We start from the raw sequence: 26,137 nt of genomic DNA, 5'->3' as shown, positions 1-26,137 counted from the left end.
CATTCACCCTTTCAGTAACCAAAATGTTTGTACCCCCATAACATCCTGAATAAATAAAAAAAAAAGAAAATGTAGAAATTATTATTTTTGGTAAACCAATATAAACAAGATAATTTGCTGAGTGCCAGAATGCACCAAAAGTAGTTGCAGTACTTGGCTATTTGGTTCGGGCTGTAGTCTTCCAAAAAGGAGTCAAACTCATTAATATTTTCATTTAGGGGGATGGTGACAAGCAGTTTTATGACAGTATCCCTCTCTAAATCATAAAGCTTCCAAAATACTTAGCTCAAGGACTATCAGGTCAGGTTAACTACGTGAGACTATTAAGGAGAAACAAAGCCAGATAAAACAAGAAAAGAGGGAGAGATGTAAACTGTTCTGCACTCCCATTTTAAAGGCAAGTTTATTTATTAATATAATTTTCCAAAATTATATTATCTAGCTAGCTTTCACTTCCCACTAATCTCATGAACCTGTCTTAGTAAAAGGCGTGCTTTCAAGGCAAATTAATGATCTTAACTTACTTTCCATTCCATATTTTGACTTACATTTTTAGTTTCTTTGGCAAGTATTTTCTGTCTTCTAACTCTAATTGATAGAAGTGTTTATATTTTTCCAGTTCAATACAATGAAAATCTTCTGGAGCAGTTGTCATATTGGAGATTTGGGATTCAAGATTATTCATTCTGAATTCCCTCTGACTGCTTACTGCAGCCAGATGATTCTCTCTCAACTGTCGTCTGTATTCTTCCGATGCTGCTTGTGCCTGAAACAAATTAAAAGGATACATTTTTAGCAGTGACAACCTAAACAATTCTTGCATATTTGTTTCCTTCACTTTTGAATCAGACGGTGATTTTATTTGATTTTGCTTTATCTTAGTTTTTAGAGAAAGTATCTCCCTGTCACACAGGCTGGAGTGCAGTGGCCCAGTCGCAGTTCACGGCAGCCTCCAATTCTTGGGCCCAAGCGATCCTCCTGCCTCTACATCCCGACTAGCTGGGACTGCAGGTGTGCACCACCATGCCTGGCACATTTTATTATTTTTGGAGAGACGGGGTCTCATTATGATGCCAAGGTTGGTGTCGAACTCCTGTTCTCAAGTGATACTCCCATCTCCACCACCCAAAGTGCTGGCAGGCATAAGCCACCACACCCATCCTCAGAGAGCAATTTTAAATACATGACAAAAGAAGATGAGGTTTAAAATATTTATCAGCAATTATCAACTAAATCGATCATTCAATTTGGGTTTTAAAAAATTGAATCATTCATAAATTAGTACTCAAGGAATCTAATAATCTAAAGAATAGAAATAATTTACAATTTTAAAAACTGAACATTGTAACACAAGTACAATTCAAGAGTATGGTAGAATTTCTAAATCCCATTTTTTTTTTCTTTTCCTAGGACTATTGTTTTATGCTAACTGCATGCTAACTGGCCTAAATATACGAATGATTCTCTAAGGTGCATCACTACTCTCAAAGATCGATTTAGTTGTAATGATGATAGAAACTGAAAAAGTTAAAGGGAGAAACAAACGCCACCCTCATTCTAGAAATCTACAAAACCAATTGCTAAAAGTGTAGTAGAAAAAACACACACAATGTACATATGACAATATAATCTGCAGGGAAATGAATGCAAGTGCAGTTCACACTTAACTAACCTGTAAAAATAGGTTGACTTCTCTTAATTTTTCTGCAATAAACTGTGTGGCTGTTTCTTGAATTTCCTGCTTCTACTGTTGAACCTGACCACGGTCTACCATGTTCTGTTCCAACCTAAGTGCCCGTCAATTCATGACTGGATTACTAAAATTTGGTATATGTATACAAAGAATATTACACAATTGTGTATGACAATAAGAAATGACAGTGGTCTAGCACCACTTATACTTTTCCTGGATTGAGCTTGAGCCCATTATCCACAATAAGGTATCACAGGATCAGAGGAATAGCCTCCACATGTACTCACCATCAAATTGGCACTGACTGATCAACACTATGGCGCTCACACGGTAGTAATATTCTCCAGGAATTAGGGGTTTGGGGAGGGCATAAACTCACAACTAATGGACATGGTGAGCATGGTAGAGGGGAAGAGCGTGCTTCTAAACCCTGCCTGGGTGAGGCAAAGACATAAAATGTAACCAAAACGTGTGTACCCTCATAATATCCTGAAATAAAATATAAATTTAAAAAAGTATTTTTTATGTATAACTTTTATTAGCTGGAAACAAGGTATGTTTCTAGCCTGATATTGCAAATACATTTATCATCTAGATATGTTTATATTCAACTAGATTCAACATATGGTCACAAACAAAGATTACTTTAAATTTTCTTTCAGGAACTTTGAAAAAGATTTATGTTTCTTGATACTTACTTCTTCTGGTTTCCCTTTTTCATTTTGATACAGCCTTTCTTTCAACTGATTGCATTCACCGATTAACTGCTTACTTCTATCTTCTAGCAGACGGGTTTGCTTTCCGTTCTCAGCTAGAAGGTTTTTCACAGTATCTTGAAATTGCTCTCGCATATTCATCAGTGTCTCCTCTTTATGCTCTGCTCTGCTGTGAGCGTACACCAGTTGCTCTCGAAGCAACATATTTCCTCTTTCTAGTTCAGATATTCTCTTCTCTAGATATTCCTGTTGTCCAATGTATTTCTTCACGTGATATTGTTCATTTTCATACATTTGATTGATCTTTTCCATTTGACATTCTGTTTGGTAGAGGTGTCTTTGGACACATTCCAAAGACAGAGTCTTATTTCTCAGAACATTTCTTGTGCTATGGAGCTCATCTTCCAGGCTACCGATTTGACTTTGAGCCTTAGAACAGTTTTGACCAAAAATCTCATGGTTTTCTTTGAGATCAGACACAGGTACATTTATTTCATTCCGTAAGCAAAACCACTCATGTCCTGCTCTCTGGAAAGACATTTCGACGTCTCTTCCTGACATCAGAATTTGATCAACGTATTGATCATGTATTGCAGCAGTCAGTCTAGAACTGCAGGATTCAAGTTCTGCTTGCAGTTGTTCCTTGCTCTCTTTTTCATTTTGTAGTTGAGCATTTAGCAAGGCATTCTCACATGCCAGAGCATTAAGCTGGTCACTATACTGAGATACTGTGTCTGTTAACTTTTCCACATTCTTTTTCATGGTCATTTGAAGGTTCTCATTCACTTCATCCACAATTTTAATGTGGTTGATATACTTATTTTCTTTTTCCTCATTCTGATATTTTATTGTGGCTATTTCCATTTGTAGCATGGCTATTTCTTCATGCAACATGTCATTTGTACACATAAGAAATCGTTCTTTTTCATAACTCTGACAAATCTAAGTACAACAAAGGGAACTTTTAGTTAGCACTCAATGAAATGACATATGATTTCTTCTTAAAATAAAGGAGAACCTATCCATTTGTACATTGAAAATGATGCAATAAGAGGATATCCAACTGGAAATAGAAGATGGATCAAAACCTCACACTGTATAATAGAGCATAAATTCTCAAAACATCAAACATTCATTTCTGGAAAATGAATCCATGAAAGGAAAAAGGAAACCATTAGAGAATTTTTAAGAATCTCAGAATTGGAAAAGCCTTTCCCTGAATTACAACAAAATCAAAGGCATAAGAAGAAAGATTTATAGATTTGACTACATTAAAAAATTGGGTTTACACTGTAACAGCTAATCTCTGCGTTACCCATAGGAAGAGACTTAGCTTTGCATATATTTGGACAGATAAAATTTCCTTATAGATATTCTACCTTCCTAGCTATTTGTAGTCAGTGTGTATGGTACATTGGTGGACAAATGATGTATCTAGGCTTTGTCCTACACCATTTCTACATACATCAACAAACTCATTTAGTTATCACAGTTCTGAAAAGGAGAGGTTAACAATGTAGGCAAGCTGTGGAATTTCCCCCAGGTCTTCTGATTCTACCTCTACCAAATCACAGTTACTTCTCTTGTGTAAGCATATAAACACAAAGGAAGCCTTTCATTTCAAAACACCAGCCATAACTAAGATAACATTGATTGAGCTCTTCTTAAGAAAATCATGAATTGCCATCACAATGGCTCTTATTTTCTCCTGGTTACAATGTTTGAAACCGTAATCAGTGTGAACAGGGGAAAATGCACTCAATCATTTTACTAGGAACAAAACACTTATCAAAAAATTCTCACTAAGTCTATGTTATGGCATACTATTGTTTGCAAAACCTCTTTGTACTGAAATAAGACACTACTTGGAGCAAATTGTAACTCCTCTCCACAGTGAGGAGCATGGCATTCCAAATATGGTCTCTGAACTGGCTGTCCTTTTCCTCCTTAACCATCAGTGCAAGTAATAAACTAACCTCTCCATTAATATATCAAGGGAATGGAATCACTTCCCAAAACTAGAACATCTATTCTTAGTAGCAAGGGATTTGAGATTATGAAAATACCATCAATTCCTACAGAAAACATTAAAAGCCTCTGATTTGGATGAGGCCATTGTGACTATAACTACTGGACTATGGCAGAGAAATGTAACTGAATTGAGAACAATATTTTATCCAATGGGCCAAAAATGCCACCACCATCACTTCCATACATGTATAAATACACAGACACGCAGCTTAAAATACTTTATACTTTCCAAGATGCATATAGTTTGTGTTTTACATATTAATATATACACATACAAGCACACACAAACACGTATGTGAAAATGACTAAAGAAAATACCTGAGATTCCATTTCCCTCAGAGTCATTTCTGTTTCAGTTTGTGTGTAAAGTTGATTGGCCAGAATCCAACCTTGTAATTGTCTGGCATTCCGCTCTCCATATAGCTGCCTCTGACTCTCGTTGTACTTTTCTGCAAGCTAGAGATATAGTAAAGTTTTTGGTCTAATAGCATCAGGGAAAAAAGTCCAAAAAGTTAATTAAGAGTATAACCTTTAACAAAGCTGTGAAAAGCAAGAGCTTATGGAAGACAAGGACTTTTTTGTCTCAAGAATTACTCCAATTTTAATTGAATAAATGACAGCTAAATTCATCAAAGAACAACAATTTTAAATACACACATATATAGTACTGTGAAAAAAAATTTACAGAACATTAAACTAGTTTCATTAGAGTTTCAAAGCTATAGACCTTACTGTAATATAAAAATGCCTAAATTAACATTTTTATTAGTGATTAAACTCAACTTTCCCTTCATTGCTCCATGCGGAATGCATATACTGAACACTTATCAGATGCCAATATTTATAATAAGGAATTTTAGCTAAAAATGCCATAATTCATTTTTAAGATAACATTTTTCTTGTGTTTTAATCCTACATAACATATATTTTACCAAATTGATGTAAGCAATATTGTTGACATAAAGTTAATCTGGGGAAAGGACATGGTTGAAGTTCTGACTCGAGGGCGGGGGGGGGGGGGGTTGATGGGCGGGACATGGCAATATATATAACCTGGACTTTTATACTCACATAATAAGCTGAAATATAAAAAAAATAGAAAGTTTTACCGAAGATCAATTTACCTCAGACAAATAGTTTCTTAATATATTCATTTCTGCATTCAGTGTTTTGACAGACTCTTCAGCTTGTTGTTTCATTTCAACTTCTTTCCTGCATTCCTCTTCCTTTTTTCTTATCTCTTCTCGAGTGTTTTCATATAACAGATCAGCATTTCTTCTCTTCTCTCCTTCTTCTTTTAAGGTACATCTGCAATTAAATACACTTATCTTTTAAAATTAGTTTTTTGTAGAAAATACAAAGTCCACTTTATGATCTGTCTCTTCATATGTTGGTCTATTATCCTAATAAAATTTCCATGCTCTTGAATATTTTTCCTACTTCTCAGGTTTTTAATTTCTCATTTCAGTCTCTTCCAAAGGATATAAAGAGTACTGATGAAAGAACTATCTGCTAACTGATAAGTTTGTGTTACTAGTACCTCTGGTAAATATTATGGAAAAGAATACTGGCAATGATCCACTAAAGATACAAGTTGAAAGTTTCCTTGTTTTCACACAGTCATAATTACCCCTCAATTAGGGCAGATCATTTCAAGTTAACTAAGTTTTAAAAAGTCGCTGTTTATAAACAAGCTTAGACATTCAGTAGAAATAAATTGTCAACTTCATGACATATTGCAGGTATCCCTAACAATAATTTACCGTGTAGGAGAGCACCTTCCCATGTCTTTCACAGAACATGTATCTACAGATTACCATGATCCAGGAACAGCCTAAGGAGTCCAGTATCTATTACCCCACACCTTTTGCATTTCTTTGTTTGGTAACATGTTCAGTGTATCTTGCTCATTATTTTATATTTCATAAAAAATTTTAAAATCTGCTTTGGAACAAGAGAAGATCTAATATTTAATTAAATAACATAGGATAATATGTATTTTAACATAGAACTCTGAATTAACTTTATCTCTGTATGAGAGAGTGATGTTGAAGAAACAAATCCGTAATTATGTTCCATGTTACTTTTTGTTCCATGCATATTCAGAATAAAAGCATATAAAATTTTTAAAATTCATTCTGGGTTGAGAAAAATGGCCATTTCACATTCTGTTCAATTGTAAATTAATATGAAGTTTCTTGAGAAAAAAATATCAATATTGATCAAAGATCTTTCTTTAAAAGTTCCTATACTTTCACCAAAAATTCTACATTGAAGAAATTATTCAAAGTAAATAGTTAGAAATGTAGGAAAATATTTATATCAAAGCTGTTCCTTGTAGCATTGATTATAATACAGAAAATTTTAAAATTCAAAACATAATTTCTGGAATAATGAGATTTCCAAATTTTAGACTTCTATGTAGCCATTAGCATTAAGAAGTAAAAGAATATGCATTTGTTTATTAGTAGACATATTCACAGTTTATAACTTACTGTCTTACTTTGAAGAATTTCACACTCTACAACATCACAGATTTTACCCCTGTTAAACCCCAGAATGGAAGTAGCAATTACTCAAATTCTCCTGTAGATCTTTAGTGTGAAGTAAACAGTACATGCAAACATTTCTTTAAAACTAGGATGTCATACCTCAAAGTAGAGAGTTCACATTCCCATACGGCTTTTTCATAATTTAACTGTGACATTATTTTTTTGGCTTCATAGAGCTCATCTTGCAGAATGCTAACCTCGTTTTCCATTTTTCCAATTTTTATTGTGAGTCTTTCACACTCATTGCCTTTAAGTTCTACTAATCTTTGCTGGGAAAGAATGGCATCTTGCATTTTCAATAGGATAACAAAATCTGTATTAGGGAGAAAACAATAAAGATATAAAATACATGAGTACTTTTGGGATATAAAGGACTGCACATTTAACAGTCACTCATTCATACAATGAACAAATATATAGCGAGGGCCTGCAATGTGGAGGACCTTACACCCAGCTCTGAAGATAAAACAGATAAGACCTCTGTTCTTATTTAAATACTTTAAGTGTGGTCAGGAACAAAGACAATTATAAATTCAGATAGACGCTATAAGTAAAGAGAGTTCTATGAGCACTTAAGAAAAACTGATCTACACTGAGCCCAGCGAACTGTCTCTGAGGAAGGGATGGCAACACTGAAAAACAGAAGATGAAAGGAAGCAGTTGAGCAAAGGGAGAAGGAAAACATTCCAGCCACTCTACAGCCTGGGCTGAAGCTCCACTGCAATCTGCTTCCAGCCAAGTTGGAGGAACAGGTGCTGATTGACCTTCTTACCTGAAACAACCAGAACAAAATAGACAAGGCACATTAAACAACGATTTTCAGGACAGTGGACTTCAAGCAATGGAGACCATGATCCCCGAAAGAAAGGAAACAAGTGAGCTAAGCCTTATGAATGCCTCAGCTCTCTGCCTTGACAGACGTTCCAGGCCATGACTGAGGGAGGAAAAACCTCAGGTAGAGTCTCCCAGACTCCCCGAGTTGAGGTGATGAAGCTGAGAGTCTGGTAAAACCAAGGCAGAGAGAGATCACAGGACAGAACACTGGATAGGAGAGAATAGCACAGGGAAAGAAACCTGGAGACCTGCAGAGATCCCCTGTCGGGTATTTAGTAGAGTAACGAACAGTGCATGTGTGCTAGGAAACTACCTAAACCAAGGGTGGGGGGTGGGGAAAAGCTAAAAGAAATAGAGGAAACCATGCCTGGTGTTCACACAGAGCCAGGAAGAGTGGCCATTCCCATGAGCCAGGCTGGGAAAAAAATCATACTAGCAAAAAACAAGCAAATTAAAATTTTAAAAATATTTACAACTTCATCAAACAATGAAATACAGATAAAACTGGTAAAATCAAGAAAACCTATACACTGAAAACTATACAATATCACTGAAATAATTAAATTCCATTATATAATTGGAAAGATACCGTCTGGTGCCAGAACAATTGAATATCAATAACCAAAAATGAACTCAAAATGGAACCATAGATCCAAATATTAATATAAGCCCTAAAACTAGAAAACTTCCAGAAGAAAGCACAGTAGAAAGTCTTTGTGATCTTATGCTGGGCAAAGACATTTTAGACATGCTATGAAAATCAAAATCCATAATTGAACAAATAGATAAATTGGACTTCATTAAAACTATAAACTTTTTCTCTTTATAAGATACTACCAACAGAAAGAAAAGTTAAACCACAAACTGGGACAAAGTCCTTGCAGAAAAAAAAAAACAAAAACATTGTTAATAAAGTAAAAGTATCCAAAATATATTTTAAAAAACCTCCAAAAAGATAGTTCACAAAGAAGTCATACAGATGGCAAGTAAGCATATGGGAAGATGCTCAAGGTTATTAGTTATTAGGATAATGTATATTGAAACCATTATGATATGCACAATACACACCCACCAGAATGCCTAAAATTTAAAAATTCTAAAAAATGGCACAACATGGTGTTTGTGGCAATACAGCGCAACCGGAACTGTCAGATACTGCTGATGGCAATGAAAAACTGTACAAATACTTTGGAAAACAATTGAGTAGTTTCTTAATAAAGGAATATAAAGGGGCATGAGGAGACTTTTGTGAGTGATGGATGTTAACTATCTTGACAGTGGTGATGGTTTAATGTCTCCATATGTGTCCAAAATTATCAAAATGTATATTTTATCTATGTCTTTATCATATATTAATTATGCTTCATGAAAGCCATTGATTAGAGCGACAAGCATCTAAGATGGTGGCTGGAACACAGAGAGAAAGAAGGGTAGAAAATTATGCAGTATAATGCTGGAGAATTGAGATCTTTAACCTTATAGCAATGAAAGGTGATAGCTGCGTTTTAAGCAAGGGAGGACCATGATGAGATCTGGAGTTTTCAAAATATATAATTATGGTTGAAGAGTAGACCACAGTTTGGGCAGCTAGGGTAGAAGGGAAAACAGTTTTAAGTGTATTCCAATATTCTAGGTGGGAGTTAATGGCAACCTGCCCTTGGCTATAGGTAGGAGGAGAAGCAGAGTCAACAAAAAGACCGGGCATGCCATTCACACAGAGAAAAACACAGTGGAATTATCATAACTCTTCAGCTGACAGTGCACAATATACATTAGTTCTAATTGTACATTAACATAAAGTATATTTCTGGGATGAACTCGTGACTATAGCACATCAGTGCTGTATGGTGCCGTGCTAAGCAATGGGTACATATATGTTACTTAGGATACGTAAGAAGGTCTTACATTTATACAATGGTTCTACCTTTACAATACATTCCAAGCTGTTCAACAAGCAAGATAAAATGCTGATAGTAAGAGGAAGGCAACTCACAATCCTCTGGGGCTGTTGCAGATGACCAAGTTAAGTCATCATGGTCACTCATAGACTGTATTTGTTCTTTCACCTACAAAATAAATAACACTGCTTCAATATGTCTCCAAATACTCATAGCATAAAAAAATGTACAGAAGTGCTAGTTATCCAACTTTTATATGAATAAAATCATAGGTTCTTCTAAAAGAAAGGGATTTTTGTTCGAAGGATACCTTTATCGATGATTACTGCTTCTTACCACTTTTTCAAAGCAAATGACTTTACAACAAAATGTCCACTATTTTCTTATTTTATGTTGTATAATACATATTCTAACAATATTTTTGATAATTTATTTTTAAATACCTTGTTCTTTTCATTAGGTGTTTTCTTTGCAGGCCTGGAAAAACACAAACAATTTCTTTCAGAGAAACAATAAATATATGAAATACAAAGAATAGCTAAAACTTTTGTATATATAAATGTCTAATTTTTATATGATAAAATTCATATGTAAATTTATTTCTCCTCTTCAAAATGTTACAGGTAATTATATTTACAGGCAATATAAAATATAATAATTTTTACAAGGAAGTTTAAATGATAGAAAGTAATATGAAGAGATACAGAAAATATATTAATAATATCATAACAAAGAATTAAATTTAGATCAAGCTTTCTGACATTCAAAACAAAAGGAAACACATCTTAGCTACATTATTTGATAGAAAGAAATCTATCAGGGTATTTTTATTGTGATTATTCTCCTTTTCACTAAAAACAAGCTTTTACTGGCACTGAAACCTATTTGGGAAATCATACTTATGTCCTTATATGAGGGAAACGTTTTTCTCATGATGGTATTAGCTAGCTCATTCCGAACTTATTATGCAGATACTATGCATTATTTTTAAGCACTGTGCATGTGGTAAACTCATTTTTGTCCTCACCATAATCCTGTGAGGTAGGTGACACATTAGGTATTTTATAAAGGAAGAAGCTAAGCACAGAAAGGCCACAGAACTTGCTCAAGCCCATAAAGCTTGTCCGTAGCAGACCCAGCATTCAAACCCAGGTTTCTGACTCCAAAGCATGGGTTTCCCCATGTGATGTGAAAGTAACATTTATTTTTAAGTGTTTTAAGTGAGATGATAGCAGAGGAAACAATATTATCATTCCATTTCTTTCCAAAATCATACATAATAATTTCTAAACCTTACAAATGTTTTCTTAAAAGGTTTTATACTCAACCAATTTTGGAAACCTATTTTAATAAACTAAACATTTATTTTTTCTACAGAACGTCATCAGCAAGCATTCATTTATCTATTCAACTGTTCATTCATGCATTCAACAAATACTTATTCAGCATGTAATACATGTGAATGACATTGTTGGTACAATGAAACTTTATTTTATACTTTAGAACTTTATAATCCAGAAGTAATAATCTGTGGTAGATCATAATAGTTTGCTTTTTTATTGTACATGAAGAAAGCCCTCCCCACAATCTAAATAATTATAAAGTTGACACATATACCTGATACTTTAGAGCACCTTACCAAATCGTAGGTATTTATTATGCTACTGGCAAAGGTACTGTAATATATACATGGTCAAAAAGGAATGTTTAAACTGTAATAAATATGCCTTAAGTGTCTGTGTGTTTTTACTACACTTTTTAAAAATCCTATCTATTACAGTTTAATTTTTAAGTCATCATTGGCATCTCTAATTCAATTAGAAAATTTCATTTCTGAACCAGTTCTGAAGAAATAACATCCTACTATAAAATCATACATGAATAGAACTTCTAAGGACAATTAGTTTACTACAAATGCTTAAAACGTAATGTATGAAGGTTTCTAGTGCTCAGACATGTAAACAAAATTAAATTTCCTTCTCTACTTGGTCATTCCCAACAGCATACAAATATATTCTCTAAAAGCTTCTAATTTAAAATAAAGAAATAAAACTCCCTTGAATCCCACATTCTTCTTCAGTTATTACCCATTTCTCCATTGCCTTTCCCAGGAAAATGTCACTCAAGAGCTGTCCATGCTGTCCACTACAGTCAGGGTTCCATGGTAACCATTTATTGAAACTGCTCCTTTCTTGAGCTACTTCACTTAGGACAATGGTCTCTAGTTCCATCCACTCTATAATAAATTACAACTAACTAAGGGGCACACACAGACACACAGGGAACTAAAAGTCATTGGAAATCAAGCAGGGGGAAATAGGGAAAGGGGCACAGACCGCCCTGAAGGGTATACTGAACACTGCTCAGAGGATATGGGCACACTCACAGCCCTGACTCAAGTTTTACAAAACCCACCCATGTAACGAAAACATTTGTACTCTCTTAATATTTTGAAATGAAAAATAATAATACTTAGCTTAAAATACAAAAAAAAAAAAAAAGAAACTACTGCTCTACTCCTTGTCCAAGTTCACTTGTCCTCATCTTAATCAATCATTTCACAGCATGGATACAGTTGAGCATTCTCTAGTTTTGGCAGACAACACTATTCTATTTCCAGTAAAAGTAATCACTGCTGACATTCTTTTACAAGGACATAAAGGACTTATAGATTTTATGTTCCTTCATTCTATTTCACTTCAGGCGCTGTCATCATTCACACCTCCAGGTACTAAACTGGCCTGCGCATACACTGCTCATCACAGATTTGTTTGAGGTCTGTTTTTCATTTTCATTTTTCTTTACTTCCCTTATATGCAATGCAGGACCAGTACTTTAAAACAAACACATAAAAGAGATAATGTTTTCTAATAATTCTATTGACAATATATAAAAGGGAATTTTTTATAAACTTCTACATCTTCTCCATTTCAATTCACTTATTAATTTAAAAAAATATTATGAAGCACCAACAATATGCAAAGAAATACATATTCCTTGCTTCAAAAAAAAAGGTCAAATGCAGTTATGATACAATGTGATACACAAGACTGAATCTTTTTGAAAAGTTCTACATGAGCCCAGGGAAGGCTTCACAGAACAGACAAAATACATAAAAGAAGCTCACCAGGCAAAAAGTAGGAGAAAGCCAACCAACTTAAGGAAAGAATGTGAGTACCAAGATGAGGCACAGGGTGTCTAGGTGTTTCTTAGGAACTTGAAAGGAAAAGTGTAAAATACATAGAAGCAAATGCTGAGAGGTGAACGCTACGCTGACCTTGAATCCTACACTGAAAGCTGGGAGCTCACTGCCTACAAGAAATGATTCTTAGGCATAGGAGCAATAATTAGATTTGTGCTATATTTTTGGTTTTCTGTTTAAATATGACAATGTTTCACTTCAAAAGTTATAAAATAGCATGAAGCACACATAACATGAATGTAAGAAATCGGCAAATATCTTAGGGGAAATCCTTACTTTTAGAATACCTATATATCATTCTATATAGGATTTATAAATGGTAATATTGTGATGAATTATAATTTTGTTTGAAAATAAAATAATTTTTTGACTTTTATATACTTTTAGCCTAGCTAATTCTAATGTAAATAGTAAGATATACCAACAGAAAAGTGTATTTACTTTTTTGTGGAATAAACACATGTGTAAGAAAATCACTATCATATACGTATATGAATTTACAAAGAAACCAAAATTTCCCACAGGAGATTATGTTAGGAGTTGAGCATGAGCCTTTAAATATATCAAAAACAAAAACAAAAGTAACAGCTATAAAATGAATCATGTAGATAACTGTTCTGTTTAAGACTAAGCAGGCCAGAAAGAAAAGGGGGTTGGGGAGAAATCTTCCTGAGAGCAATTATCAAACAACTGCTCTTGACTCAAACTGCAAAATAAGTTTACGATTCTAGAATAACAAATAGTTTTCATTTTGAACATAGTTGATAGAAGGCTGATTTCAACACAAAATGTCTGGTCCTCACACTTAGAAAATGACTGATCTGTAGCCATGGTAACAAATAGCCACCCCCAAGTAGTTTTAAATCTAGTCAATCCATCAGTGACCACTGGCCTCATTCACCAATCAGTATCAGCCACTTGCTTCTGAGAGACAGCCAGTCAGACACAAACTCATTCCAATAAACATGCCTGGGAGTGCCCAGCACTCAACCACTGTGTCACTCAAATAACCATGCTAGTACAGATGATGTCAACCCACGTATTCCTCTGAAAGGCTGCCAGTCCTTCAATGCCACTCTTCCCAAAACCCTGTGTAAGATCAGCAACTGCTCTGTCGGAAGAAACTGCCTCACCAGCATAGCTCTCTTACTAGAGAAAGCAATAAATTCCAACTTCATCTTCTTATTTCAGATATTGAAGGCTCACCATTCTTTGGAAAGAATTGTTAAGTCCATTAAAATTACCTCACTTATATTTTACTTTTCTTAATAAACACAAATGAAGTTTGCAATTCCTTTGATCTGTCTTACCATATGTAAAACAATCATCATTACAGTAAAAGAGTAAATACTGAGTAAACACATTATTGGGCTTTTCTCCCTAAATGAAAACAAATAAATATACAGAATATAGCTTATTAAAGTGTACGTAAGAATTCAAAAATGCATAACCGCTAGGTAAAGTTGTCACAATGAACCCATGTCACACTTTTAAATGAGATTTAGTCTAATGATTAAAACAATACCCACAGGGTAAACTCCATACACTCAGTTAATACAAGTGTATGGAGTAGATCCTTATGACATTACATGCTAGGCTGTTTTCCAGACACAGGGGTATGGCAGTGAACATGCAAAAGTCCTATCATGAGAGTGAAGGAAACACACAATGACAGTAAACAGAAAAGCTGGGCAAACTGCATCATATGTTAGAGGAGAAAAGGTAAAGCAGGATAATGAAATGTTTATGTGTCGGAGAAGAGGCATGGTGGAAATGTTAGCATGTCTAGAAAAAGCCTTGCTGAGAAAACAGTTGTTAAGGAAAGAACTGAAGAAATAGACAAAAGGAGGCCAGAAAGATTTCTGAGGAAAACCATTTAAAATAGACAGAACTGCCAAGTACAGAGGTGTGCCTGTAGAGTTTAAGGAATAGTGAGAAGTTCAATGACGCAGTAGCAGAGCTAAAGGGATTTAAAAAAATGGAAAATTAAGGCAGAGGGACTAAAGATCAGATCATGTGCTTCCTTTTAGGTATTAAGAAGAATGGTGACATATACTCTGACTGAAATGGGAGGCAATTGGGATGTTCTGAGCAGAGGAATGACATCCTCTGACTTGTTTTAATATGAGCACTGGGTTAAGCATTGATGGAAAGAGGACTAGAAAAAAAAGACTATTTAGGAGTGCGTTACACTCATCTAGACAGCAGATGGTGGTGGCTTAGACATTGGTGGTGGCTTCACCAATCTGTGAATGGTTTCTGCATCTATTTTGAAGGAAGACCTGACAAGATTTGCTGACAGATTTGGTATGAGATGTCAGAGACAGAGAGGGAGAAAAAAAGAGAGAATGAGAGAGAGAGAGATGTCAAGGATTACACCAAGGTTTTTGCCAGAGTAACTGAAAGAGTTCCCATTAACTCCAGTAGGAAAGACTCCATGATGAGGGTGAGGTATAAGAAAGAACATCAATAGCTCAATTTTGGACCTCGTAAGCTGTGATACCTAATAGCTAACCAAAGAGGGAGGTCAAGTAGGCAGTTTTGTCTATAGGTCTGGAATTAAGAAAATCATTAGCACACACAAGGTAGTAAAAGTCATGAGAAAGAAGCCTGAGGACTGAGCCCTGGGACACTTCAATGTGCGAAAGGTGGGGTGTGAGGATGAACACACAAAACAGACTAAGATGGATGAACTAGAAAAGAAGGAGGAAAAACCAGGTGAGTGAGTGATATACTGAAAGTCAAGGGTAAAAGGGATTATGGAGGAGAGAGTTTTTCACTGGAGAAAAGATTGCTGACAGAGTGAGTAAAATGAGGTCTCAGAAATTATATCTAGATTTATTAAAGTGAAAATCAGTGGGAACTTTGAGAAAACCAATTTTGCACTAGAGGTGGGAGTGAAAATTGCTGGAATGAGTTCAAGAGTGAATGGCAAAGAAATTCAAGTCCATGTGCAGACACTAGGCAGTTTTTTCAAGGCCATCATACCTAAGTGGCATGATCATGGACACTCTAATGTTCTTCTTGTTTAGCTATATATTTCAATCACTATACAATAATTATATAGTATATTTTCACACTTTAAATGTTTCCAAATTGTATACATATGGCATTTTAAAAAACGCCAGACCAAGGTATTAAAGAATAAATTCACAAAAATTATAGAATTACAAGATCCTATGAACATTTCTAGATCATATAAGCTGATTTTTGCTTATACTTTTGCCCATACTTATAAAAAAGACCATAGAAACACCAAAACATTCAAAAGTAGTATTTTTGCCTTTAGAAACATCATCCAATTGCAGGATATTTTATACTCATCAAATATAGAAAGCAATCACTCATACTAAAATACTGATTCAAGGACAGGAATAAAAGGGGTAAATGCACAAAATAATCTCATTTTTAAACTGAATGTTTGTAACATATAAAGTCACTGTAGAAAATACGGTATGATGCATATTGACATATATTTAAAAGGAAGGTTAATGCCATGAATTCAGGCTATCTTTACAAAGAAGATTCACCACATTAGCAGCACCTTGGTGTTGGCACGGGGGTCAGCAAATTAGTGTCTTGGGGCCAAGTCAAGCCCGCTGCCTGTTTTCATAAGTAAAGTTTAATTGGGACACCACCATGTCTATTTATTTACTGTCTATCACAGTTTGTGGACTACAATGAACAGAGGCCCTGTGGTTCAAAAAGCCTAAATCATTTACTATCTGGCTTTCTACAGAATGAGGTGGCCAATACCTGGTTAGTAGATTAAAGATCCTTTGATGTATTTTAGTAAGTTTTACCCAAAATATGAAAATGTTTATATGGGATATGGATATGCAATCCCTTGGCAATATCTGGATTAATGTGAGGATCCAGCAGGTGAGCACTCATGCATTGAGAACAAAACCCCAACAAATCAATAATTAGCAATTCTGTTGGGAACAAGGTAGAGCTGCAGTGTAGCATGCAGCATCCTTTTGAACCTCAGCAGATATTACAAGAATTCTAACATAATTTGCTTAAGATGTGTCATCAAACTATATGCTTTAAATATCCATCAATTGTGAAGTAATCAGTACACTACAGATCTAACTTTGTTGTTTAAATGGTTGCATATGACATTATTATATGGACATGACAATGTAACTATTTCCTTCTTGATTGGTATGTAGACTACCTCGAAGTTTTTGAGATGATGATGTTACAGTAACTATCTTTAACATGCATATACATGTATGCACGTAACACACTTGTATAAATATTCTGAACACACATATATTATAGATCTTTGACATACATAGGCTATCTATTTTATGAATATATTGGCTTCTTGTATGTTATATACAATATAGAATAAATGTCCTTAACTCGTATGTGTTTACATGTGTTTCTACAAGTCATGTTTTCCTGCAGCATCTAGTCCCAGATCCTAAGTTCCTGGTAGGCCAAAGGAGTGACATATTTGAAGTGTTGATACATGCTACTAAATTACACTTCAAAAAGGATTTGTCAATTTTATTTACCAACAGTGTATCAAAATGCATTTTCCTCACATTTGCCAACACTGCTAATCTTTTAATAAAATGCCAGTATCATTGGAAAATATGTTACATCATTAATGCACATTTTTCTGATCACCGAGCAAGGCTGAATATACCTACAGAAAGCATAAAATTTGTTAATCATGAATATTAGTCCAATTAGAATTAATTGTATAGCACAATAAAATTATCTACTGTTAAATATTGCTACAGGCTTACCTATCACACACTTCATTCTCCATCCTAGGAAATTGCCAACTGTCAGTTTTTCTACTCTTTCTTTCTTGAAGTAATGCGTCATTGTCACTGTCATCACCAGCACCATCACATAGGTTTTCTGATGCTGCCATTTTATTGCTTTTGTGCTTCTCCTTTTCTTCAACCTTTAATGAAAGCTTGATAGTACGAATAATTGTTATTACCTTATCAATAAAAATAACTTTTTCTCTTTTCATTGATTTTATCCCTTGACTCACCTTAACTGTCATATTTTTAATCATTAAATATTGTGTGCTTACTTGAATATTATTGTACATAATTACCATATAATTATAATTATTATGGTATTATTGAAATTTTTATAAAGTCTACTTCATTTCTGTTTGAGTGAATGAAACAGAATTTTCCCAAATTTCTAAAAGGGCCCTTCTTAATTTTTTGCTGTTATTCACATCCACTCTTCTCTGGATAATAGGAATTTCCACCCCCATTTGACTGGCAGAGACAGAAAGAAAAAGACAAAGACATAAATCACGTCTTCTTCTGTCTTATCACCTGGATTTTACGTTAAATGGCCAGATTTAGAGGATGCAATATTGTAAGGCTTCAGGAACAGAGAGAAAGCTTTCCCTTTTCTGCACCAAGTTAATCTTTTGACGCTGCCGTTTATCATTCTTTTTTCATTTGGATAGAGAAATATCAAAAGACGAAGATACACACAAATGTATATGAACCAAGTTTGTCACCACACAAGGAGCAGAGTGCAAGTGCTCAGTTGCTGGTGTGGAGTCCTGAAAAATGAGATGCTTCCCAAATTTCACATTCAGTAGCCATACAATTTTACAGTTGGAGGATGTACAGTATAAAGTAATTATCTATTTTAGCTCCTTCACCTACTGATAACTGGAGTAAAACCGAGAAAGATTAAATGATTCATTCAAAGCTCCTAAAGTGGCATTACCTAGCAATTTCTGACAAAAAAAGAAAAAGAGATAGTGGAATTGCATCATGCTGAATCAGGTAAATTACGAGATTAAACTAGTCAAAAACTAGTCAGATAAATTAACTGTCTGACTTTGGCAAAATAACTAAATGCCTTAATTGGGGGGCAGGCCTCATCTACATCGACATTTAAAAAAGAGTATCTCTAGATTTTTGTGTAGCTTTAAAACTCAACATACAGAACTCACCTTTCCATTTTGGAGTCAAATACTGTATTTTTGGCTGGGGATTTTTCTACTCATATGATCAAATCATACTTGTCAAATCTTATACCATATTTGCAACATAATGTAAATTCTGATTTCACAAACATTTGAGAGTGGCGATTTTAAAAGCTATGTGGAACTATATATGTTTCTGGTCAATAATATTTAAAGTGGTTATGATGGAATTTTAAGTTCCAACAGTTTGAATCAAATAGATGAATCTTGCACACATAAAAGCACATTAAACAGATTCACTTGGCTGGGCATATTTGTTGCAAATCTCAAGGTTAGACACATATTTATCTCTTCTCAGTCACTGCTTCCTTCCCACTGTATTTTCATTTTATTGTTCAAATCAATGCAATTCATCTTTAAGTCACTAGGGGGTGAAAAAATCCTAGACCTTACTACATACTTTTATTAACTTATTTTACATTTATTCTTGTTGAGATGATATGGCATATGAATGAATTAGCTTCCCAGTCCTTAGGCCACTTGGAAGACTGGAGATGGAGAAACAGGTTGATTAAGGAATAATGATTATGAAAAAAATATTCTGAACTCCTATCATTTACATAACAGATAAAATCTATTTCTATATACAATTATATCTTTAGATAACTCCATCTTACCCATGAACTTTTATAAGTAGAAAATCAGAATGGATCAGGCAATTGATGAAGAGAAAGTAGAAAGGGTAGCACTTAAGTACTTTTTCTAAAGATTGCTAACTGGGGAGTGTCACACTTTTAATTATTAGGATCCAAAATCAACACACCAATTAGAAAGAAAAGGAATTTCTTAAATGTTAATTCAAATGATATACCATAAGATGATAATGTCACGAATCTAGATGGACAATCTGCTTAAGACTAGTTCTAATATAGTCTTGTTAGAAGAGAAGTTTCAGAGACAGGGCTGAGATCACATGTGGGGACTTGCAAAGTGGGAGCAGATGTTACAGTAAATAACCCTTAGACAGGAGCTGACTAGAGGGGCTGTTAACCATAGGCAAGAACCAGCTTCAGCTGGCTTGTCATTATGATTTCTCTCATTTTACATGAACTTAGGCCAATTATTACTGGAGTTTTACAATTGCTCCACCCTTGAAATCACCATGATGGCTCAAAGACAGCCATATACAGTATTAAAATGAGAGCAAACCCAATTTTAGGAATTACTACCCAAATTCATAGCAAAAGTCAGCCCCTTACTCATAAATACTCCTCCCCTCGATTAATAAGACTTCAGAACACCAAAAACCTCTTCCTCCTGATGCAGATGCTCTTTTCAAAGCCTGCCCACTCTCTTACTCTTGAGAGAGTGCACTGTTGCTTTCAATCATTCAATATAAAGCTTCCTGCTTGACTTTCATGGTCCATCCTAAAATTCTTTTCCTGATTAACACCAAGAACTTGGAAAAAACCTCCATTCAGAGGCCACTAACAGTCTAAAGTCTCCTAATGACAGTGAATTTAAAAATATAATAACATTTCATGATTTCCCACATTAAAACAAGTTAGAAAGTTGTTTGTACCCTAACACCAAAGGACCCCTTCTTAAAGATATGAGTCCCTTAACAGACAGTACAGATGACTTTATGACCCTATTCTCACCCTGGACATAGATGATGAAGTCAATTAGAGACCACAAGGCAGAAGAAATCTTTAACCGTGGCATTAATGATTGATAACATAAAACTGAAAATTCTGAACCACTGGCAATGGTTACTCCTTTGACATGAATACAACTCAGTGGTCATCACTCTTAAATTACTCATAATTTCTATTGCTTATAATTCAATATTTGATGTCACCCTCTTTATCATGTAAGGAAGTTGTAAAAATGGAAGAGTAAACAAAATTTGGAAAAACATATGCCTCAACTCCAAGGTAAACATCAGCTATAAGTTACTAGAGATTGTAAGAATATTTTCAGTTGCATAACTACTTTAAATGGGGGTAGGTAAACTCATAACTAATGAGCGCATAGCACACTGTATGGGGGATGGGCACACTTGTAGCTCTGGCTTGGGCAATGCAAAGGCATTACACATAACCAAAATGTTTGTAGACCTATAATATTCTGAAATTTTTTTGAAAAATGAAAATAAATAAATAAATTGGAAAAATAAAAATATAAATAAATAAAATTATAAAATAGTAAATGATTATTTACTCTAACAGGTTAGTGCAAAATGATGTTATTAAAATGAAGAAAATTATGTTAAACCAGAAATTTAAATTTAAATCTTTACATACCGGTGGCTGGTTATTTTCACTTCCTTCATGACTCTCTTGCTCATTCTCTGATGTCACTTCTAGGTCTTCTTCTGCTAAAAAATCCATACATTGAATTAAATTGGATTAGTTAGAAGAGTGAGGTAAAAGACAGTCTTTATAGAAATAGATAGAAAATAAAATTTTCATTGTATAAATTTAGAGTTTAAATGAAGCTAAATCTATGATGAAATACTTACTTCTTTAAGAAATATTTCTAATTAAAAAAAGAAAAAAAACCCAAGCTTCAAGAAACCACTTGGGGAGACACCTGGTCCAAGGCATACAACATCTCAAAGATTCACTCACAAATTCTATTAACTATTAGCTATGTCTGTTAACTGAAGAGGAAAGTGGCCATAGATCTGTGTGAACATGCTGATTGATGAGGGGAAAAGGGATCATTAATCAGCGGAGAAAGTCATGACCCTGAGAGGGTAACCATCAAAACTGATGGGAGAATGCTACAGCATATCTGTAACACAACCCAGCAGAATTATTTGTACCATTATACTATAATTAGTTATCATGTTCTTCAATTTGTCCCACGATTTAGAAGTACTCAGCTGCAATGCAGTTGAGAGCATAATTCATCTTTCATCGGAAAAACTATTCTGAACTGATCAGCTTGGATTCATTTGTAGAATGCTAGTTAATGAAAATATTCACCTTTTTCATTAGTTATATGGGCTATTGGTATGCCTACATTTCTTGTATCCTCTGGGTTAGTCATCTTAAACTTTCTTGATACACACACATACAAAAAGCCTTAACACCACATCTAAGAAACAATGTATAATAAATTTTCTATATTGAAATAACAATTTTAGTATTCAAGGATGAACTCTGTAATTTTTTTCTTTTTAAAATTAGTTTGGTTACCAAGTAGTCTTTAAAAGTCTTTTATGAAACAATTACCTTACCAAAAATTTAGCTATCTTAAAAAAGCGGCTGATGCTTCTATATTCAAATTAATCTCATTTGATTAACTAATATTAATGCAACATGTATATTTGCTGTCTGACAGCTATGGGGAGGAAAAATAAATTACTATTGTTCACCCCAATTCTAGCACTCCCTCCTGCTTCCACTAACCTTTAAAGTAGCAAGAATCTAAGCTTCTGTTTGAGTGTAAATATAATGAAGTCATCTGAAGTGCTCCCAAGTTTCCTCATCAACTCCAAAATCACCTTCCTAACTTCTTTCATTCCTCCCTCCTTCACCCCTCACAATCTTTCTTCCTTTACAGCAGTCATGTAGAGATCTGTGCCCCTTATTCTCCTCCTTCAACATCTTTGATTTATTATTCCCACCACATCTTTCCTCTTCATTTAGCGGTAGTACCTCACATCTCTAATTTCTCCTTCCTCATCACTTGGCTCCTTCCCCTCTGGCTACAAACATGCTCAGAAATGATAACAAAATAATGTTTCCCCCTGATCCTGTAGCGTCTTAAACTGTTATCCAATGGCTCTTCTTCCAGATTTCTCTAAAAAGAAGTCTATACCCAAGGCCCACCAGCAGGAGCATCAGCTGAGAAGTTACTAGAAATGCAGAATCCCAGAGCTGCTGACTCAGAATGTGCATTTTTAACACAGCTGATTGATGAAAGTTTGAGACGCTCTGGTCTACACTGAGTGTACTTCCACATTCCTCTACCTGAACTGACCCTTTTGGAATCTAGCCTCATGTTCCTCCCTATCATGTCCCCACAAATGAAATTGTATTACAAGTCATAATGTTTCTAATGGGCTGCTTATCAGCCTCTATCTTCCCTCATCTCTCAATAACTGACCCTATTCTCTTCTTCTCTCCAAAGTTTTTATCTTGAGCAGTACTAATTCTACCCTATGAAGTAAGAACATTTCAAACCACATTAAATTATGCATGTGTACAGCTGACCACATATGCTTCTATTCCTCTATGGTATAGAAAAGATAGTGCTGCAGGTTTAGGTGCCTCAATCCTTAGTGCCTTCCCAACAGTGAGGGAGATAAGAAGAGTGAGAAATGTTTGCTATACTTCTCTGACACACTCTGGTATTGGAAGCTCACTTTATGTGCTTCCCACATTTCAAACACTCTGCTCTTCCTTTTTCTGAAGAATTATTTTATTTGACCACCCTCCATTACATATGCCTGCTTCTTGATGCTTGATGATATTCTTTGGATTTTAGAATGTATCAGTGTACATGTTTTTAAATAAACAGTCTGTTAAATGATTTTCTTTTAATAAAATATGGTTCTTACCTTCTACTTGTCCATTTATGGTGTATTCTTGTTTGTGAACTGCAGCCCACCGTAAATCACCACCATACTTCTGTGGGAGATTCGTGGAGACATTCTGTTAAAATTAATATCAATAATAAGTTTCAATTAAAAAATAAAAATAATGAATTCCATCAAAATTTTCCAATCATATTCTTAAAACTACCTGAATTTCCTATTGTAAAGGCAATTAGACTTAAAAATAAGAGAAGTATGTATTGAAAAACCAAAACATTTGTACAGGGAACTTCACAAATGTTATCCAGCTCAAGGTTACCTTTTATCTATTTCTGGCTATTGACTCTGAAAACCAAGAATGGAGGAAAAAGGCAATATAGTCACAGACAAAATATTAATGGGTATGCACATTTCAACAAGGAAGTAACTTCAAAATACCTGATTGTACTTTACAATCCCCACCAAAAATAAGAAGAGTATTTAATATATATACATACATACAATACACCTACAATAATAATTACATAATTAAATATTTAGAATAATTTTAACCTTCGAAATGTTTAGTGTTAAAATAAGATACTTAGCATGATAACAAACATCAGAGTATGTCAAGTTCAGGAAGAACAGCACATTTAACAAGCTGCATCATTTTGGAAACAAGGGCTTGCAAATATCTAAATATTTTTTAATAAAGTTTTTACTGATAGTATAAACGGATGAATAAAATGATGGAGTAGTAAAAAAACATATCTTTATGTCATATTTCAATAAAACCAAGGAAATGTTACACATGTACAAGGTAAAGCAAACAAATATTAGAGATACACAAAGTAAAGTATATGTAACTCTTTCCCAATTAAAAAGAAAACTGCAAAAAAGAATAGCAAACCTTAATGAAGAGAGAATTATAAGAATATTTATTCATAAAGCATCTAAATGGTGCTGGACACTTATTTGTACATTTTTTCTATACTTAATAATAATTGAGTAGGATGGTGGTTGTCCCATTTCCTGCTTCCTGGTCATTCCAGGATGTTAAGGGTAAAATGAAGAGATGTGATCCACTCATCTCTCCATCCAGAATGTCCTCCTCCTAGACTTTCACGTAGCTTGCTCATTCCTAGTCATGTGAAAGTCGGCGATGTAAATGTCACCCTCAGAAAGATATTCTCTGACTACAGAATTCTATTCACATTTCCATCCCCATCCTAACTACAAACTACCTCAATATTTTCTAACCAGTCTCTGTTTTCCTTATATGCAGAACTTATAATGACCTATAGCTCTTTGTTGTTTACTTATTTTTCTCTTCCTACCCCTATAGCATATTCCCTCATCTTGTATATTCAGTGTCTTACTTCCCAGCATGTAGTTGGTACTCAATAACAGACATTTAATCAACATCAAAACATGTAAAATCCCATCAGGAAGGTCTCAAGCATCAAATCACTATATTCCCACAGGACATCTCTGGTAATAGTCTGCTGGGAAACTGAACATAACCAAAATTAGGAATCCATATGCTTGCTATAACTTCCATTCTTTTCTTAGGACTACTGCCTTCTGGTTTGCAAAAAGTACCTTCAGCATTCATTAAGTTAGTGAGTATCAGTGTAATCATTTGGTCCCTCATTTGTATAAACACTCTCTCCAGTTTACAAAATGTTTTTATGTTTCTTACCACATTTGTTCATTGCGCGTACTTAAGGAATAGATGTTAGTACCATATTTATGAAGAAGGTCACTGATATCTGAATAGGATAAATCATTCATTTTTTTCAAGATTGCATGGCTACTAAGCGACAGCACCAGGACACTAACATGTCTTCTGGCTTCCACTCAGTGCTGGTACCACTGTGCAGCAGCTGTTCTATCATCAGACCCTTCCCATATCTTTCCACAGTTGTCACTTCAATGTACACTGTCATTATATTATGCTGACACTAGTACAAACATGGATGCCACAAAAATATCCAATGGCTTCTATTTTTAAAAATGAATTCTACTTATTAAAACACCACTAAACTGAACTGTTGTTACTATAGTCCTACATATTTACTGTTCCCATACTTTTCCTTGTCTGGAAATGTTGTTTGCAGATCTATACTTAACAACCCAATTATACGAACACCTTCAAGTTGCAGATATTATCTTTTTAAGTTCCACGTTGGAAAAGACAATCGTTCAAACAGTTTCTCTCTGAGTATCATTAGGACTTTTACACACCCACATATAACATAGAATGATTCATTTGATCATAAGTTGACCTGGAATAATTCTTTTGTTGTAGAAAAACCTAAGTTGAGAACCCAAACTGATTCCTTTTCTAAGCTTTATTTTGTTGCACTATACTATAGTAGCTTCTTAAATGAATCCCACAGGTGAGAAGAATTGTACTATGCAATAACCAATTTGTTAATTGTGAGCTGAAAATACAAGAAACTAACTCTTTACAGGTATAAACAGAGGTGAGAACATAAAGTCTAAACATTTCCTTTTAGGTTCTAACATCATTTGATACTTATATTTTAAAATAACAACAACAATAGACAGTACCTCCAAATCCTGAGGTGATTCTGCATCTTCATTTTTTCCAGGCTTTAATGCAGACATCTTGTCTATAAAATGGTATTCACAGATACACTCATGAGAACATTTTTATCATACATTTTAAATACATATACAAGTCTATCACCATTCATTTTTATCTCAATAAAATAAAACTAATAGCAA

General features: G+C 34.4%; 1 protein-coding gene and 1 long non-coding RNA gene across 2 annotated transcripts; both read right to left on the bottom strand.

Annotated features, from left to right (window-relative positions):
* Positions 1-554: 554 nt before the first annotated feature.
* Positions 555-17,860, bottom strand: LOC123630014 (ankyrin repeat domain-containing protein 26-like; the record flags this gene model as incomplete). Its single annotated transcript, XM_045539345.1, has 8 exons — positions 17,690-17,860; positions 10,168-10,201; positions 9,820-9,892; positions 7,092-7,305; positions 5,565-5,748; positions 4,759-4,896; positions 2,392-3,351; positions 555-766 (listed from the first exon to the last, which is right to left on the bottom strand). Coding segments are annotated over exons 1-8 (1,946 nt in total), but the record flags the coding sequence as incomplete, so codon positions are not given.
* A 3,332-nt stretch (positions 17,861-21,192) lies between these two features.
* On the bottom strand, positions 21,193-26,002 carry LOC123630009. The gene is made up of 3 exons (XR_006732526.1): positions 25,961-26,002; positions 23,426-23,519; positions 21,193-21,232 (listed from the first exon to the last, which is right to left on the bottom strand). It is a non-coding gene; the product is annotated as an uncharacterized LOC123630009 (long non-coding RNA).
* Between the last annotated feature and the right edge of the window lie 135 nt (positions 26,003-26,137).

Source organism: Lemur catta, unplaced genomic scaffold (assembly GCF_020740605.2).
Source record: "Lemur catta isolate mLemCat1 unplaced genomic scaffold, mLemCat1.pri scaffold_67_ctg1, whole genome shotgun sequence".
Lineage (NCBI taxonomy): Eukaryota > Metazoa > Chordata > Mammalia > Primates > Lemuridae > Lemur > Lemur catta.
The sequence above is the reverse complement of the archived record's forward strand: the minus strand, read 5'-3'. Positions and strand labels throughout refer to the sequence as shown.